The 19,425-nt window shown below is 46.9% G+C and overlaps 2 protein-coding genes across 17 annotated transcripts in view; one reads left to right on the top strand and one right to left on the bottom strand.

Moving 5' to 3' along the window:
* Positions 1-1,121, bottom strand: part of LOC148542407 (uncharacterized) — a 92,316-nt gene extending 91,195 nt beyond the window's left edge. The window contains exon 1 of the mRNA XM_088468561.1: positions 1,050-1,121. The gene's annotated coding sequence lies outside the window, so the exon portion shown is untranslated. The remainder of the gene's footprint in view (positions 1-1,049) is intronic.
* LOC148542406 (uncharacterized) overlaps positions 863-19,425 on the top strand; it is a 42,912-nt gene continuing 24,349 nt past the window's right edge. Inside the window, exons 1-2 of one of the 16 annotated variants that reach the window (XM_088468102.1) lie at positions 863-931; positions 1,100-1,162. Coding sequence is in view for 6 of the 16 variants with exons in the window: in XM_088468022.1 (XP_088324148.1) it covers positions 9,451-9,489; positions 9,744-9,819 (115 nt within the window). In the remaining 10 variants the exon portion in view is untranslated. Of the gene's footprint in view, positions 932-951; positions 1,163-9,409; positions 9,547-9,743; positions 9,820-19,425 lie in introns of those variants that run through there. The other 15 variants (XM_088468066.1, XM_088468038.1, XM_088468048.1 and 12 more) reach the window with 15 other exon arrangements.

Genomic DNA, 19,425 nt, shown 5'->3' with positions numbered 1-19,425 from the left:
CCTTCTTGCACCCTAACTCTCCCAGTTAGTGCCTAAACTTAACCCTCCCTCTTGTTGCCTAACCCTAACTCTCCCCCTATTCGTGTCTAACCCCCCCCCTCACGGAGCCTAAACCTAAGCCTCCTCTCCTTGCGGCTAACACCTAAGGCGCCCCTACATACTTAAATTCGGGATGGCAGGTGTCAGGATTCTGGCGTCAGTATCTAAACTATAGGGATTTAGATGCCTATGTTTAGTCCCGGGTTGGGACTCCGACATCGGGATTTCAACAGCCGGCATTGCGTCCGTCGGCAAACTAACTACATCCCGGTAACAGTACAGCAATCAAAATACATTTACAAACTGACTTTACAGTGGGGCAGACAAGAGGAATAGAAACCGTGACGTCAGCTCGTTCTCACCAGTGTGCATTGGAAAGGACATCAAAGCAAATGCATTAAAACTATTATAAATGTGTATAAGGCATATATGAGAATCTATGCAAAACAACAGATTTTAAACCAGCGTTTCCCAACTCCAGCCTTCACGGACCCCTAACAAAGCATGGTTCCCAGGTCTCCTCACAGAATCACAAGTGAAACAAGTAATGCCACCTGTGGGTCTTTTAAAATGTGTCTACACTTGTGCTCCAGGACTGAGTAAGGAAAACATGTACTCATAGGGTTCACTGAGGACTGGAGTTTGGAAACACTGCTTTAAACCAGTGGTTCCCAAACTCGGTCCTCAGGACCCCACACAGTTCACATTTTCCAAGTCACCCAGCAGGTGCACAGGTGTATTCATTACTCACTTACACATTTTTAAAGATCCACAGGTGGAGCTAATTATTTCACTTGTGATTCTGTGAGGATACCTGGAAACTTGCACTGTTTGGGGTCCTGAGGACTGAGTTTGAGAACCTGTGCTTTAAACAAATACACCAATTTATAGTGTGAGTGAGCACTATAGAAAAGTGATCGAGAACTCATAGTCGATTGTATAATAGAGAAGTAGTTAGCAGACTGCAGAATAAGAGGAAGGGTTTGATAAAATGTCTCTAGCACACTTACTCATCAAAGCTCTGAGGATCTGACAAATCTTCTCTCCTGATCACTAGCAGGAACCTAGCACAGCTCACTGCTAAGACGTTGAATGTAGAAGAGGAAGTTACTACCACAAGAAGGTTGGTTTATTTTTGTTTAAATAGTGAACCTGTTTCTCTGGCACGTATTACATTCAGTGTTTATTTTGACACAGTCTATAGCTCACTACTAGCTTTATGGGGGTTATTTATCAAAATATGTAAATAAAAAAATAAAAAATCACTTGTCACTGCAACAAGAATATACTGCCACAGGAGAGCTGAAGGAAACAAAACTCAGCTTTCCAGCAAAACTGTCCTTTTCACCAGGCTAACCTCTGAGGATATGCGCATGTGTGCATCGGCTAAAAAAAGGAACTCTGCGCCTCCCATCCTTCAGCGCGGGCCCCTGTCTCTAATTAGTTTGTGTGGTACGTACATGCAGCTGAGTAGTCTCTCTAAGCATCATTTAACACCTGTAAACCAGACGTACCCCCAATACTTCTACACCATTAATTACATTTTAAAATATATATCTTAAAGTACTGTTATATTATATATAAGTAGAGTGAATGTAGATAAATAAAAGCTATCAACCTGCAAATAAAGAGTAAATTTGGAGAATTGTCTGTTTTTAATTATCCAGTGTCGAGCAAGAAAATTTCCTGTCTGAAATGATTATATGGGGTCTATTTATTACAATTTGCATCGGGATTGTGATGTGATAATATTAATATCGTATTGCGATATTATATATTATCATGGGGATTATCTTAAAGGTGCTGGGACAGAGCTTGCGAGAAAGCCTTCTCCTGGAAATGTGTCCGCATTGGGCTCACGCTGCACATACCCAGTAAGGCAGTGCAGAGTGTACAGACAGAGAATGCAGCCTGTGTCTGATAGGACACAGGCTGCATGCTCAAAGAAAATAGGTATTTATAATAAAAAAAAAAAATAAAGCTTGCCTACACATAGGGATCTCTGATCGGTAAGCTGATTCTGTAACCTGCTCATCTGAAGTTGCGTGGTCAGCTGAGCTGTCAGCCAAACCGCTCATTGCAGCTAACCACACGGCTGCCAAGCTGTTCAGGATATCTCCATCTATGAAAATTTCCAGGGACAAATCATTAGAACATAGTTGCCGACATTCAGCTCCCTCCTTCCGGGGGGGGGGGGGCTGGATGCCTGCACACAGTGGGGGGTGTGGCCAGGCACTGACTCTGCATGGGGGCCAGGGGCGTGACAGCACGATCGCGTCATCGTGGCACCACCCCCTTTTCACATTGCCAAAAATAAAGGCATTGTGAAGCGGGGGGCGGAGCCACGATGACGCGATTTAGTGCAAATCGCGTCATCAGGCCCCCCGTTGTGGGGGGTTTCTAGTTGTAGTTGGGGGGACAGGCATGAGCTGGGAGGCTTACCTGCCTTTCCGGGGGGTCAGGAGCGGCACCCGATATTCGGGAGGCTCCCGACCAAATCGGGAGGGTAGGCAAGCCTGCATTAGAACCCAAAAATGTTTGTTGCCAAAACCACAACGGTATATTTATTTATCTTAAGTATAAAAGATTAGTAGCAATCTTAAGACTATCAAAAAGATAACATTTATTAGCAGCAAGAATTGTAGAAATAAAGACAATGCACAATCACTTAAAATTGCAGTAGAACAGTAATATTATTTGAAATAGAATAATCTCAGTAATAAATAGAACATAGAAAAGTAGACAATTGACAGGACATGAAAAAGATATAGGGCAATATCAGAAATAAATATCGAATGAGAAAAATCGATCAAGAAAGCATAAAATGAATTTGTGGCATTGGGCCTGATTCAGAGATGTACGCAAACCAGTGGTTTACATTCATCTACGATGTTTTCTGTTCTGCGCATGTGCAGAATGGATTGCATAGTCGGATGGAGTGCCCCCTAAGCAGCAGCCTGATTGACAGGCTGCGGACAAGGAGGGGGCGGTGACGTGAATGGTTTCCCAAAACCGGGGCGAGTTGTTTCCGTTTTGTGAGAGTGCAAAGGCCAGTGTCTGCATCTTCAGATGCAGATTTACTGTCCTCTGCAGCGTGAACTCCTGATTTCTGGGCATGCCGAAGCCAGTGGCTGCATCGTTAGATGCGGCTTCATTGGTCCCGGCAGCGTAATTGTCCCGGACATCCTGAGTAACCTGAGGATTACTATGATGTTCGATGATCACATGGCTGCATCTTTGGAGCAGCATCTGATCAGAGAAGCCGATCCGATGCCTCCTGCGGCTTTTGCATAATATCCCACAGACACTGCGTACAAAGACGCAAAGGATGTGCTACTGTGTTCATCTCTGAATCAGGCCTACAATGCAATCCCTCTAGGACCAAATTACTGACGGTATAGTTAGTAATAGTCCCACTTCTAGGTCTCTGCACCTTCCCTAAGCTCCAATAACATCTCTGCTCAATAATAACCACAGCCACGCACCACTGTCACACTCATTATTTGGATATAGAAATAAACAGTACAATATAACATCATTGCGAGCTCGATCTGTCGGTGGGCACCATAGGGGTTGGCGTGCATACAACATAGAAGTAGATCTGTAGACTTTAGCAATCAATGTCTCTTAAACAAAGAAAAGGTTTCTTAAATTCTCTGAATGCACTTTGGATACTATGGGCCCGATTCAAAATGGATTGCAATTGCGATCGCAGCTGCGTAATCACACGCAGTGCTGCTGCAAAAATATGCTGTCTGCCACTGCTCAGTCAGCATAGACGCCCATTACTGCTTTTCACATCCATAATACTTCACAGTCGTGCGTGTACATCGGTAACATCGAAGTACATATGCCCATCACGCACAATTACAGCAACTCTGACCAGTCACAGAAATTGCAAGTCTCGTCGCACACAGTGAGTGCTCACGCTGCGTAGACAATCATAGTGGTTCATTTATGTATGCCCATGCAATGGCATTCAAACGGACAGACACGTGCCTGGATTTCTGCAACCACTCCCCCGTCACCACCCCCAAACACTCACAGCCTGTCACTAACTTTTCGATGGATTCCTATCTGCGTGCATAATCGAAGTGCGATCGCCGCACATGCGCAGTTCGGTGCATGTCCAGTATGATCTGTCCAGTGACCAGGGCTGCCTTAACAACATTGGAGGCCCCTGGGCAAAGCAATGCACTGTACCACACAACTTTCTAATAGAATATTTTAACCATATCTCCATCCCCAATCTCTCCCCTCTCTTACATCTATTCACCACCCCATCTCACTCCACCATCTCCCCTTATTCTTCCCCTATTCACCATCTCACTCCATCTCCCCCTATTCTTTCCCTCTCTCCCTATTACTCACACTATTCACCTTCATATATATCCCTCCCCCACCTCCCCCCTATTTCTACCCTCTCTCAGTTTTTATTAATTTAGGGATTGCAGCCCATCAGTCACCCAGTCAGTTAGCTCTCAAAGCCCCATGGGAAATGCATGGGAGAAGCTGCATGCTCCCCCAGGATCCCGCCAGAGAGAAGTCTTTCACTGTGGATGTGAGAGGCAGCAGCAAGCTTGAAGGGGGGGGGCATTTTCTTTTCTGTCTTGTGCCTTTGGTGTGTAGAGAAGCCTGCGCTGGGGGTGGAGCAGGAGTCTGAGTCTCACTCAGAAGAGGAGAGGAAGGCTGGCAAAACCATGCCTTGCCCTGGTGGACACATTAGTGCCAAATTATGAGGCTCTTTTTGGGAGGCATGCCTCATGCACTTCATCTAGCTGTAAGAAGCAGCTGTGGATTACAGCATTGGAGTCTGTTAATGCAGGTGGACATTCAAGAGTAGCAGGTCCCAGTGTGACAAGCGCTTCTCTGATATCAATCGCAAATTGAAGGCGAAGATGGAAGAGGAGCGTAAGTGGTTTCAGCCCAATGTGTGCGCAGTCTATAGCTCCCAGGACATTAGGCATGCCTTTGAGACTATAGAAAGCTACCCTTAGTTCATGCCACTGTGACTTCTGGTTAGGAAAGCAGATGTAGTTATAGGGATGCCATGCCCAGGGAGAGATAGCAGCTGACTTGCCTGTGATATGTCCAGCACTTTATAGGTGACTGACTGGAAGGAACCACTGGCATAAAAATGCAGGGCACACAGCAGCTTGTGCAGGCCTGATACAGCATGCTGATGCTTAAAGAGGTCATACAGGTTCATTAAGATGGTGCAGTTGAGGCGGAACATCTGTATGACCTCGTCATCAGAGACTGCATTGAGATTTAACCACCTATGGAAGAACCTAGTCCAGCGTAGGCTCTGTGGTACCTCTTGTGGTCCTCTGTTTCTGCCTCCTGGCTGACGTCAGTCAGATGGTGGTGTGCTGCATATCTCAGGTAAGTGCTGAGAATAGAGAACCCTTGAAAGACCATAATTCCTACAGGCACAGGGCACCATGTGGTTATGTCTCTTTTTATAGGTATCATGATCAGGACTATAGAGAGAGGCCACGGGCCCCACAGCAGCTTGTACCTATGGGGAGAGACTTTTTCCTGATTGCACATGCCCCACGTCCTCACGTCTCCTCCTCCTCACCGCTGTACAGGGGGTGATGGCAGCTGTAACGGGACAATGTCTGACTTAACAGCTGACCCAGGCAGTTGCCGAGCCCCTTTAACAAGCCTGGGCCCAGGTAATTAGTACCTACTCCCCTCCTGCTCTAGGTGCCCCTTATCATGATGAAGCTTTGTCCTATAGTATGTGTTTTAGAACTTAAACACACCTGTCAGTTGGCAGTCTATTATTTGGACAGGTTAGCCCTAGTTTTTTGATGTGTTTGCAAATCAACACTTAGTAAATCTGAGGTTTGTATACTTGTCTACGTTAAATAATTGATAGTTGGTCCGATGTTTGTTCTAAAGTATTCTAAAGTCGGACATTTGGTTTTTACGTCAGTTTTGACTTTAGTAAATGGACAGATTTCAAAATCGATGGAAAATCGCCCAAAAAAACAAAACCCACAGTAAATTTGCCCCTAAATCTCCTCAAGAAACTTATCTACACAGCAAGGTCGATGCAGAGTTTATTGCAAGATGGGCGTAATTACATCGGCTTTGATCGACACAAATATGGATTTTCTTCCTTATGCTGAATATTCTCCCTTAAGCATCATATGCTTAGTTTCATAGCCTTAGTTTCATATCCTTCATCATTGTCAGTGCACAGTTGCACCAGCCCTATGTGTACAAGTTTGCCTAGCAGGCAGTTCCTTTTACACGCACTCACTAAATTTTGCCTGCATGGGAATACTCCTTTACTACCCAGTTACACACCTTCAGCCACAAGTGGAGATTCCCTCTTTCTGCTAATATATTGGATTCTCCACTTGGATAATCTCCTTCATATTTTACAGCCAATTGGGTTATCCTAGTCAAGCTCTGCAACCTTGCACAGTAGGGGAGGGTACACATCAGATGGGAATTGGTATGAAATCCCAGCACTCGGGATGCCAGCTGTCAATATACCTACAGCGGCATTCCGATGCTCAGGATCCCAACAAGAGTCCGTTAAGTATGTTAACCGTCCCCCCTTCTCCCCCTAACCCTCCTTTTCTTTATCCTAACACTAACCCTCCCTCCTCCACCCTATCCCTCCCCGTTAGTGCCTAAACCTAACCCCCCGCCCTGGGTGCCTAAACCTAACTCCCCCCCTTAGTGCCTATCCCTATCTCCCCCCTCAGTGGTGCCTAACCCTCTCCCAGGGGGTACCTACACCTAACCTCCCCTTCCCCTAGCCTAGCCCTAACCCCCCACGTGATGCTTAAACCTAACCCTCCCCCACCCCGCTGCTATGACCTAACAAGCCCCGCTATACTTACCATCGGCATCTCGGCTGTCGGGATTCCGGCGTCGGGATGTCCACTACTGTCGGTATTCCGACACCGGTCTTCTGGCCGAGTAGTGCCATTCCGGCGCCGGTATTTTTCGTCAAACGGGATGCCGGGTATACGTATGTTAACTACATCCTCATTAGATGATATGTCAGCCGATCACGCGGATTGGAGCGACAACATCATACACGTAGCCTGATGTGTACGCACTACCATACGTTCCCATCTGCTGACATTGGGGGTCGTGCCATCTGCTGTGCTGCACGGCAGATGGGACGACCTGGCAGCCGACAGCATACAGCTGAATGCGGATATGAATGATATAGCGCGCGATTGTGCGCTATATTGTTCAGTGTGTATGGCAGACCGACATCTTGTGCTGTCGGCCGAGATACACATCTTTCTGATATGTACCCGGCCTAGGATTCCAGCAGCTGCTATTGTTGGTTGAAATCAGAATGACCTGTTGGCACTTACCTGCAAACAGTTGTACACAGCACTGAAAACAGACGAGTTCGGTGGCTACATTAAATTTAGCACAGCAGCCACAGTCTACTGGGTGTACTATGGGACCCCAATGAACATAGCCGGAATATACTGGTGAAGTGGATCTCTGCCATGTGATAAGTCCATGAACACTGCTTATATCATTCAATTACCGGTACTTTCAGCTCAAGGTTTTATTAACAACTTTTAATGCCGCAATTGGCATATCTATTTTATATGTTCAAGTGGATTAAGAGCTTTATACAGGTTTAAATTCTCTCCTGGTACCTGTAGTTCTGACAAATATTTTTCAATTTGCATTGCAGTTTTTAGCTTTTACATTTTAAGGCATTATATCCAGTAAACAAGCATGCCTGAGCTGGTTATTCTTCATGTTTTTGTATCTTTTCCTATGTGCATTATTATTGTAAAATATGTTTTTATTTATATAAATGTATTATCTATATTTAAATAATTTTGAAGTGTTTTGAATTAGTTCAGCCATATCAATATACTTTATTTCACTAGCGCAGTTCCACAATTGGTTATTTTTTTTCACAAGTGGAGATTCGACTAAAGGCCTCCATACATCAGTGATTGATTGCCGCCATGTTGCGATCCTGCAACTTGGCATCGCAGGATCGCTGAAAGGATTTCACAGATATGCCGATCACGGTCAAAAAAATTATTGTGATTGGCAGTGCGGTGAAATTTAACATGCAGAATTTCCCCTGATCCTGCGATGGATTGTGCAACATTGATGGCCGCCGGTCGGCATTTCCAACCGGCGGATCAGCGATTCCGATCACAGGAATGTGCAATCCGCCAGCAGATTTATGGGGGCCTTAAATTGCATATAATTCAGCACTGTCTGTAATTGGATATGCCCCAGAGCGAAAACACAAAAGATCCATCAGCAAAACTAAAGGTGGGTATACACCTAGCAGATATATCTGCAGATCAAGTGATCTGCAGCTATATCTGTAGATGATGGTCGTTCATATACACTGAACGACCATCATCTTCCAGGCAGCCGCGGGTCCCGCCGTCTGGGGGATGGGTTGGGTCTGCCCCCCTCTCCGCAGCTGCCGTATACACTTGCTGATGGATAGATATGTCTGCACAAATATCTGTTCATAGGCTGTGCAATGTCTGTGAACGACGTCGTTCACAGACATATTGCTGGTACACACTGGCCAACGGGAACCAGATATATTGGCCGATCAATTGATCGGCCAATATATCTGTCAGTTTGTACCCAGCTTAAGGCCACACAGAGAGTCCTTAACCAGGATGCTGGGTTTATTGACATCAATAGGGTAACAGCCATAGGCGTGCGCAGAAGTTCCGCTTCAGCACTCCTACCCCTCACTGGTTCATGGATTACCCCGCCCCCCTCCCTCTGGTACATACACTCCACGCTTGGACGCCCGGGGAGTAGTATATGTCCCGATGGCAGGGGTTAATACATGACCCAGTAGAGGGAGGAGTGCCGAAGCAGCAACCAGTGTTGGATTCTGCACATGCCTATGGTAACAGCAGTAAAACAATGTTAAGCAGAATAGCGGTACTGCAAGGGATAACAGTGGTACTAAGGCGTCTCACCTTAGGAGCTAAGTACTGGGTGTTTTCATAATACAGCCCAGCAGAGATAAGAAATGATGCCCTATTAAATATGCTCCATTACATGAAATATAGGGACAACTGTACGCTTGAGCATACTGAGAAAATTGGGGTTCTACAGCCTATATAGATATATTGTGGGAGCTGGGCTCATACCTGTTATAGAGATTAATTGGACTGGAATGACACAGTGTAGATAGACAGACAGATATTGGATACATATATAGATGGATAGAGAGACAGATAGATATTAGACAGAGAGACAGACATATAGAAGAGAGAGCGAGAACTTATTACATTAATGAATCTCCCCCGTTGTGGGCGTGGCGTCGCTCTGCGCTGGTGGACGAGGGCGCTGTAGAGAGGGACCAGGGGCGCGCGACGTGACGTCACCGATCTGATACGGGTCAGATGCGGGGCGGGAATGGCGTGTGAGCATGAGGAGACAGAGGTTGGTCAGTGTGTAAGTGCGGCATGCTGAGAGTGGATGTGACGCAGACTATCAGTGTGAGTTAATGAGGTATATAGTGCTGGCCAAGTGAGTGAATTACCACTGTCAGGGTGCAGCCAGCGTGGATGAATGAGATGTTAACGGAGTGAGTGGGGAGGTGCTCGCTGGCAGAGTGCTCTGGGTGGGAGTGAGTTCGGGGGCTGCCAGGCGGGGTGTGAATGTGAAGACTATTTCTGTATAATTAAATAATAAGTGTATATGTTTAGACAGATGCTGGTAAATTACCTGAATACAGACCCTGGCTGAGCGATGTCATCATAACAAGTATGTTTTACGTGTTAGGTGTGTAACTCATTAGAGTGCGACGTTTAGTAATGTTTTAATATTATTACTTGTTATTTCCCATGTGAGAACCAGTCACTCTCTTAAATACAAGAGATTTTATTTATATGAAAGAGCAGCTGTTCTCCTCTTTCAACCAAATTGTATCACTTTCCCTTCTACCTGTAGTCACTGTAGAGAGCCACTTGGAACTGTTAACAATAACATTATTAACATGTATTTACACAGTGTTTTAATTGGGAATCCAATGTTTGTGTTTTCTGAAGCGTTAAATGTCTTCAGCCATAATGCCTTCATTTACATCTTAAGGCCCCCATACATCAGCAATTTGCAATCGATTGTGTATAAAAATCTTTCCCTTTTTCAATTGCAGAATTGCCACAATTGATTGAAAAAGGGAAAGATTTTTATACACAATAAACGATTGCAAATTGCACAATTGCTGCAATCAATTGCTGATGTATGGGGGCCTTTACTTAAACCTTTATTAATGGACACAGATGAAGTATACAGGTGCTGTGACTGGCTGACTTCAAATCTCCATTTCACCTGGTTTTAATCAGCCACAGCACCTGTGTAATATGTGTCCCCTATTAAAGGGATGATCTGGCAACCATGGTCTGTCAGTGCTCTTAAAATCCCTATGTTTTGCATCTGATGGTATTCCATGTCACACCTTTCCACTGCAGCCCTGCATGTTGTTGAATTAAGCTGGGCATACGTTGCCAGATAAAATGTCTGTCGGTCTGACAGGCATTTTATCTGTCAGCCTGCAGATATCGTGGGCATACACTGTGAAATGTCTCAGTGTATTGGCCCTGATATCTGTGCTCCGCCCCCGGGGGAGGAGACGCTTGACATTTCCCCGTTCTTTTCGTAGGAGGGAACAGGGGAAATGTCTGTCGTCAGCCGCATCGGGCTGCCGCGGCCATTTTAAATTGTAGATATCGCATTGGACGGGCATGCTGGACGGTCCGATATTTAACCTTCGGTCGGCCACACGGAATGCAGTCAGGAAGCCGACGGTCGAAATGCCGACCGCTGGCTTCCCGACTGTCTAATGCCGGCAGCGGTTTAATGACAGGCGTCGAAATCCCGACGCCTGTCATTTTACCTACGCTGGGAGCCTGATGCCCAGTATACCGATCGAAGGTAAGCTGGGCGGCAAGCGCGGGGGGGGAGGGTTAGGTTAGGGGCTCCCGGGTAGGACTTAGGGTTAGGGACCCTCCCCCCCCTCCCCCCCGGGAGGGTTAGGCTAGGGTAAGGGGGGGGGTTAGGTTCAGGCACTTACAGGGGGAGTTAGGGTTAGGCACCCCTAAGGGAGGGTTAGGGGAGGGGTTTAGGTTAGTAAATAGTTAAAATACTTACCTGTTGGGATCTTCACTGCCCGGTCTTCCATCGTCGGGATTTGAATACCGATCCCAGCCACACACACACTACAATTATCGGGGCCATCCGTGGATATCGGGAGGATCGCTGCGATAATTATAGAGTCTATGCCCAGGTATTGCTATAGCTGTTAAGGCCATGTATCATAGCATTATGATCTTGGACAGCTGTTGCTCGATCACCTTTCATTCTGGTAACAGTTATGTAACCAGGTTAAATGGCATATTTAATAAATGATGCAGCCAGCCCCAGATAATGAGGATTGCTTATTGCGGTAATAAGGAATCCTTATTCACCCAAATGTATTATTAGTGAGTCCCTGGGACAGGCTCCAATAGGTGTCCATCCTGGCAATCAGTAAAATTAAAGTGATCGCATCTGCAATCGCTTTACTTTCTATTTCGGCAAAATGCGCTTATGCCAACGTTGGTCGGTGCATGTGCGACCAGGCAGCAGAGGGTACAGATTCCTCTCCCAAAAAAGTCTGGAGTGTAGTCCATAGGCTATAACAGGCAGTTAGTTGCCGGGGCCAAGCTCCAGAATGGTTTGGATGGTACATTGGGGGGGATGCTTAATATTTGCAGGTATCCCCCAAAAATGGGTGTGTTTGGGTGATATACCACAAATATTATTTTGTAAATGGGCCCCTAAATGATTCATATAGTTTGCTACTTATCTCCACGTTTCTTAATGATTTTCAATAGAAATTTAATATATAAAATCTGCTCTGTCTTTTGCATTCTGCTGATCAGTTTGCATTTCTGCTAAGTATCTTGTTTTGTTTTTGTCTTTTCTGCACATTATGTGCAGGACTTTCCTTGTTATATTAAAGAAAAACAAAAAAACACAGAACGGTAGTTGCAAGGTCCACTGGTCAAGTAGAATTGTACAAAAACGTAACTTTTTTTTTTTTTTTTTTTTTTTTAACGACTGTTCCTTTGGGGCATTATTTTATCAAAGTCCATAAAATGGCAAAATATTTATTAAAATAAGAAGCGTACAAATGAAAGAAATAGTGTTTAAAATTAACAGGGACTGATTTTTCAATATATGGAGGCTACGCTTTTAAATGTACCATACAGTCATGAGTAGATTGCTCACCTAAAATTTCAAAACACTATTAGGTTTATAAATTGTGTATTGACCCATGAAAATATTGCTACAGTTATCTGTAGTGTGTATATATTATGATAAGTCACTAAATTCAGTCACATTAGATATGATACACATTACTAGAAACTATATAATCTAGTACAATCACAATTTATGATACCAGGGGGTCTATGTACTGATAATCGCAGGACCGCCACGGCTGTTCCCCATTGCAGCAGATATTTTCATTTGTAATGAAAATATCCCCGCTATGTACTATGGGATACCCGCAGGAATCACGGTTACCGTGGTCCCTGCAAGTTATATCCCTGGCATTTTCTAGAGGTCTTTCATATTTGTGAAAGACTTGTCCGGGGAAGCTGACACAGCGTGAGCTTGCAGTGTCAGTTTTCATCGGAAGCTGCGGCAGTGAGATCAGAAGATCTCTCTCCTGCTTATAAGCCTCCATAGGCTTAGAGCAGTTTACACTTTCTGCAGATGTTGTAATCTAACGGGGCCAAACTCCGAAAAGCTTAGCTTTTCAGAATTTGGTACATACTGTAGAGTTCAGATCGAAGTCCTCATTGATAATAATGAGGACTGCAATCTGCAGTGCTAATTGGCACTCTGCCGGAGATTTCTATGAAATACATAGCAGCAATTCATAAATGTATGCAGTTTCTACATCATTTTATGAAAATAAAGCTTGATAAATATGTCCCCAGGAGAGATACTTGATAGAGGTTTTGTAATCCTAATTACTCCAGTATCTATATCAACATTAGTAAGGCCTTACTTTTTGCCATTTATAACGTATATATTGAATGGTAATTCTAACATATGACACTGGGAGAAATTTATTGAAAATAGGGGTTTTATTAATCCTAATTTCTCCAGTATCATATTGAGCCAGTGTAAGGTCCACACTCATCCACGGGTAGTATTCTTGGCAACTCAATCACATTGACATGTTCAAATGGTGGTAATTTAACCCTAACCCATCCCCTAGTGCCTAAAGGGGCCCATACACTACCGACAGATCAGCACGATCCTGCAACCCAGCATATTGGATTTCACTGATTTGCTGATCACGATCAAAATTTGATCTAGATTGGGACATCGGTGAAATTTAACATGGTGAATTTCCCCGATCCTCCGACGGAACTTCGATGGCCGCAGGTCGGCATTTCCGACCGGCGTTACTAATGTGAATTTAGTGACTTATCATATAATATATACAGATAACTGTAGCAATATTTTCATTGGTACATACACAATTTAATACATAATATTGTATGGATATTTTAGGTGAGCAATCTACTGGCGATTATAAGAGTGTAGCCAGGGCCGGCCTGCCCATTACGCCAGGTACGCAGCCACATACGGCACCAAGTTGTAAGGGCATCATCTTCTGAGTCCCGCCGCTGTCCCACACAGCCGCCGGCAATACAATGAGTCTCACTGACTCATTATATTCATTATAAGCCTTTGCGCAGCCTGAATATTAGCCCACACATCGTTGAATGACAGACTGGGCACGGCCGGAGGGGGAGGAGTGGCCGTTCTCTCTTCTCCTCCCTTCTCATCTCCTCTACCCAGAGTGACAGTTTACAAGAGTCTGTGCCTGGCTGGAGGAGGAGGGGCCTTGCTTTCCCCTCTCCTGAGCTCCTCCCCTTTCTGTGTTCCAACCCCAGCTTCCTCTCTCTCTGAGGCTGTGCTATTGCTTGGACGCCGGGGATCTGACGTCAGGATTTCGTGACCGTCCCTGACGTTAAGTTCAGGGTTAAGAGGAGCCATCCACACGCTGCAGTTCTGGTCCCAGATAAGAAAACTGAACTACCCTGTATTTGTCATGCACTGGCTGTCATCCTCTTCCTGTCGTCACCCATTGGTCATCTCTCCCTGTCACCCATGCTTTCACCATCTCCTGGCATCACCCTCTCCTTGTTGTCACCCAGTGCTGTCACCAGGGCCGGATTAAGGTATGTGGGGGCCCCTATATACCACCGTTTCTAGTCACCCTAGGATTTCTTTTTTTCTTTCTATTCACCTTAATGCCCCTCTTTCAATGCCCACTGTAGAAGTGCCCCTTATGCAATGTCCACAGTAATGGTCCCCCCTATGCAGTGCCCCCTGTAGTAGTGCCCCTTATGCAGTGCCCCCAGTATTGGTCTTCCCTATGCAGTGCCCCTTATATAATGCCTACAGTAGTGGTCCCCCCTATACAGTGCCCCCAGTAATTGTCCCCCCTATGCATTGCCTGCAGTAGTAGTCCACCCCTATACAGTGCCCCCTGTAGTAATCTCCCCTATGCAGTGTAGTGCCCCAGTAGTATTCCCCCAAAATCATTGCCCCCAGTAGTAGTCCACCCCTATACAGTGCCCCCAGTAGTACCCCCCTATGCATTGCCTCCAGTAGCACCCCCCCCCCTATACAGTGCGCCCATGAAGTGATTGGGACGCCTGGAAGCGCTCCCCCCTATGCAGTGACAGTGCTGCCCCACACACACACATGCAAAAAGAAAAAGAACTTGCCTGAATCCCCGCTCCTGACGCGACTCCCGGCTCTTCTGTTGCACAGATGGAAGAGACGTCAGCGTCATGACGTCTCTCCCATCATCACCAGCTGTGGGGGGAGCCGGAAGGCGGAGCTAAGCTGACGAAGCAGCCAATGAGTCTGTGTGACTCATCAGCTGCTGTAACATACACACAGCTGCCGCCGGCGGCTGTGTGCATGTCACTGTGTAGTGTGGCTGCGCTCACTGCGCGGTCTACACTACACTAGCGGAGTGGACACTAGCGGCGGGCGCAGACAGCGCACCGCTACTAGTGGGGGCCCAGGGACGACCGCCCCTGTCCGTTGTGGCCCCCCCCCCCCCCTTAGTCCGGCCCTGGCTGTCACTCTTTTCCTGTCGTCACCCTCTCGCTGTCACACTTTCCCTGGCGTCACCCAGTGCTGTCATCCTCTCACTGTCACCTACTGCTGTCACCCTCTCCCTGTCGTCACTCTGTCACCTAGTGCTGTCGTCCTCACCCTGTCGTCACCCTCTCCCTGACACCCACTGGCTGTCTCCCTCTCCCTGAATACGTATCTTGGGGTGTAATTGTAGCTTAGCACCCAGGGTGGTCCTGCTGTATAGGGGCCCTATAACACTTCATACATTTTCATGTGGCGGCCTATGTGTGTGTTTAATTATTTCTACTTCAGGGTCCACAGGGTTGACCTTGGGGTATAGGTTGGGAACCAAATCCGGGCACCACGGAGTTAAAGCTTTTAGCTCCCAGGATGCACTTGGGTCCACTCTCCCTATAACCCCACCCCCAAGCCAGAGGCACCTCAGTTTAAGTTGGTGCCTGGCCGGAGTCGGGTCACCGTTAGCGCATGGGGAGCTGATTAGCAGCCCCTAAGCTTATTTTATATTTTTTTAGGGACAAAGTTTTTTCCAACTTTGGACTCTTCAGAGCGGCAGCGTTGGACTGTCCATAGGATGTCTAAGCTGCCGCTCCGTCACCCCGCTGGCGCTGAGACGCCAGTACAGATCTAGGGATCTCAGCGGGACCCCAGAGTCTGTACTAGCCGCACTCTGTGGGCGCCCAGGACTGCTGCTGGATCCACGGGGAGCTGGTAAGGTCGCGGATCACCGCTTGCAGTTATCCACGCATTTCAAATGCAGTCCTGTGCCTCCGGTCTCTCGGGACAGATCGTAGGCGCCGGCAGTGGCAGAGGGCCCCCCATACCCCGTGTGTCCACTAGACTACCAGGGACTTAACGATCGGCGCAGGGAGCCGGCGTCCCGTGGTTTAATAGCCGGCCAGGGGAGCAAGCCTTCCCTGTTACAGCGGCTCCTCCCACCAGCTCAGCGCGCCTTTCAGTATTATAGTCTGGCGGCCATTTTCTATCTGCAGCAGCAGAGCTCCGGAGATGGCAGTGAGTCCAGTCCCCCTGCGTACCTTACCATCAGGTCAGTGTACACAGCACTGTAGCCTTCCCAGACACTGAATCTGGGTAAGTTGAATGCAGTGACATAGCCAAGTATATTATATGACATGTTTATGTATATATCTGCATGGTATGTGAGTTATGCTAGTGCTAACTGTCTGTACTTTATTCTCTCACCTGTTGGTATATATCTATCCCTTTTCTTTATCTGCCCTAATACAGCTGTACTTAGGGTGGTTCTGAGACCTCACATTTATATACTTGTTAATATTTGTGAGGTTTGTCACATACTGTTGCGTTCTGCACGTTGCCATATTTTGGATGGAACTGTGTGTTGCATACGCTGAAAATGGGTCCCTGCAGCTAATATTGGCATCAGTCAGGATCAGTATAGCGCTGCTTGATATTTCCGCCAAGAGGGTTGGTCAGATATGTCTGACCAGGAGATAGAGCGTTATACTGCACCCATTTTTATTATCCTGCAAGTCATGTGCTGCAGGTGTTAGTGCGGAGGATTTGACTCATAAAGGGTTCTGTATGTGGCGTCATCTGGTACTGGCCCCTTTCACTACCCCCTTGGGCGGTTTGTTTTCTCGGGGTCCTCTGAATTGCGGATCGCCGGGCGGGCTCCATTGTTGTACCTCACTTGGGGTTACTTCACCATACTGCCCTTTTCATCTCAGGGTATCTCGCAGTTTCTTGCATTCTTCCCCTGTGATACAGACTACCGCTCCCTGCAGGGGTTTTTCGCAGTATATGAATTCCCCCTGGTGCCACAATAGTCTGTCATTCCCCTTGCAGGGATTACCACAACAGCCACCCTGGGTGGATGTCGTTTTCCAAGAAACGCAAATTGGCGTGGTTGATGCCCTGTGGTTACTTCCCAGTTGGCTCTGCCGTGAACTGGATGCTGTTGTGGGCTCTTTCCCTCTTACACTATTTCAGGTATTATTATCTCTGCTTTAGGGCTGGTAGCAGGTCCATTCTGGTTAGAGTGAATGTTGACCTGCACCTGTATCATACACCCTCAGTCTTGCGTGCCTTCGGGTTCCCTGTTGCTGACTAGCGGGTGGATCGCGTGGCGGGACTCTGGCTGTTGCCAGATATGAGGTATTACAACAGTGTTTTACTCCTGTCCCAAATTCCCTGAGGGTCATCACGAGCCCCTCCTGGGGTGGATGGGCGTGTTGCTCGTCTGATTACAGATGTTACTACGCCTCCCATTCCTGCGTGGTCGGATTCTTCGAATCCATAGGTGGTAACTCTGCCTGAAATCAGTCTACTCGCTTTCAGGGGTTGTTACCCATCCTACCATGGCTATAGCATGATTGGTTAATATTATTGCATACTGAGCTGATGCATTTGTAATGTTTTTTTTTCCCCTCCAACACGTCTGGGGTTCAAATGTATTTGGTCGCTCACATAATATATGCCGTTGTAATAGGTGGAAATGCCTATATTGGATACCAGTCTCCTAACTTTCAGAGTTCCGGCTGCCACTGTATCCTCCGTAATACCCTATGGCTGCGCTCTGGGAATGCAGAGGTGCAGATACCATCTATAGGGTAGATCTTGTTTGGTCCTGACCTTGACAAGATTGTAGTAACATTGGCAGTATTACTAACGACAAGTTTACCGCCTTCAGCTATGCCCACTACAAGGCCTCAGACTAAGTCTGTTAGACCTTTAGGCTGACCCAGAGGACAAAAAGACTTGTTTCTTCGTAGACTGTCGGCCTCTACAATGGCTGACATATCCAGTACCGAGCAGGCCTGGACTGCCAGCCGATCCTGCTTCTGAACCTACGGATATATCTTCAGCCTGATGAGACAGGCCTACCACTGGGAGATAGCGATTTTCTCAGCTCGCCCGGTACTAGTGTCAAGTTGCCGCGGCTACATGGGTAGGAGGGTACGCCCTCTCTTTGCTCAGGCGGCCTCTTTACATGTGATGGTACGCGGGCCCTTATTCAGACCCGAACAGGGCCTTACAAATCCAGAAAGCTATACAGTTGTTGCGGTAAGCGGAGCTAATTAGGCCATCCCCACTTTCTCAGCAAGGGACTGGTTGTTCTGCTTTCTTTCTGGTGCGGTGGCTGAATGGTCCTCTTTGGCCTATTCTCTTTCAATTCCCTGAACCAGTTCCTAAAGCTACATGGGCTCGGGAGGCAATCCCTATGCTCCATCATACTATGTTTGGAACCTGGGGACTTTATGGTATCACTGGATATACAGGACGCGTGCCTACGGGTACTTACAGAGACCTTTCCTCAGCATGGACTGAGGTTTGCTGTATCACAGCAACACTTACAATTTTTCAGGCTCTGCCTGTTGGGACTGTCCTCAGCCCCACAGGGGCTTACCAGGTTTTGGATTTTCTGACAGTTCTCCTGTTCAGTATATCCCAATGCTCCTGTACCTGGACGGCCTCCTGCTCTTAGCGGGATCACCGGGGTACTTTACAGCCAGGTCAGGATGACCGTGGCTTCTTCAGGGTGCAGACGTTTAATCAACGGGGAAAAAGTCCTCCCTGCATCCCTCTCTGGGTATTCTTCATCTAGGAGCCCTGCTGGATTCTCAGAATCTGAGAATTCTTCTGGCGTAAGACGGAATCTCCACTCTTCCATTAGGAGTACATGGATGTCTACGCAGTCGACATGTGTCTTTACACTCTGGGATGCATGGTCAAATATTCAGTGTCTGCCTTTGGAAGAGTGGAATGGGCTCAATTCCATTCCAGGCCTTTCCATAATTGGCTTATCTCCAGATGGAACGAGTTTTTTCTGTCGGATCACTGTTCAAACGATGATGCTCTCTCCGGAGGCAAGTCGGTCCCTTTCCGGGTGGCTATGGCCATCTCGTCCAGGGTATTCTTTGCTATGGACAGTGTGTGGTTCGCACCCATTTCAGTGCAGTTGGACGTCTGTCGATTCCACCCTGTCAATTAACTTGTTGGTACTTTAGCCTGTCTTGGGCCTTCACTCTAGCATAACTCTTGTTTCCCAGTGAACCTGAAAAGGTTCAGTCCGACAGGGTCAGGACAGTGGCTTCCTTTTTAGCAACACTGTTCGTTGGGTGGCAATGACAGGTATGTCACACATTCGGACATAGTCCGAGGGTCTCCTCCCGACCATCTCGGCAGCGTTCATTTCAGGAGCTCTCCATTGGGAAGCGAGAGTCCTCAGCC

This window comes from Taudactylus pleione, unplaced genomic scaffold, assembly GCF_031769625.1.
Source record: "Taudactylus pleione unplaced genomic scaffold, aTauple2 ptg000012l, whole genome shotgun sequence".
Classification (NCBI taxonomy): domain Eukaryota; kingdom Metazoa; phylum Chordata; class Amphibia; order Anura; family Myobatrachidae; genus Taudactylus; species Taudactylus pleione.
The sequence above is the reverse complement of the archived record's forward strand: the minus strand, read 5'-3'. Positions and strand labels throughout refer to the sequence as shown.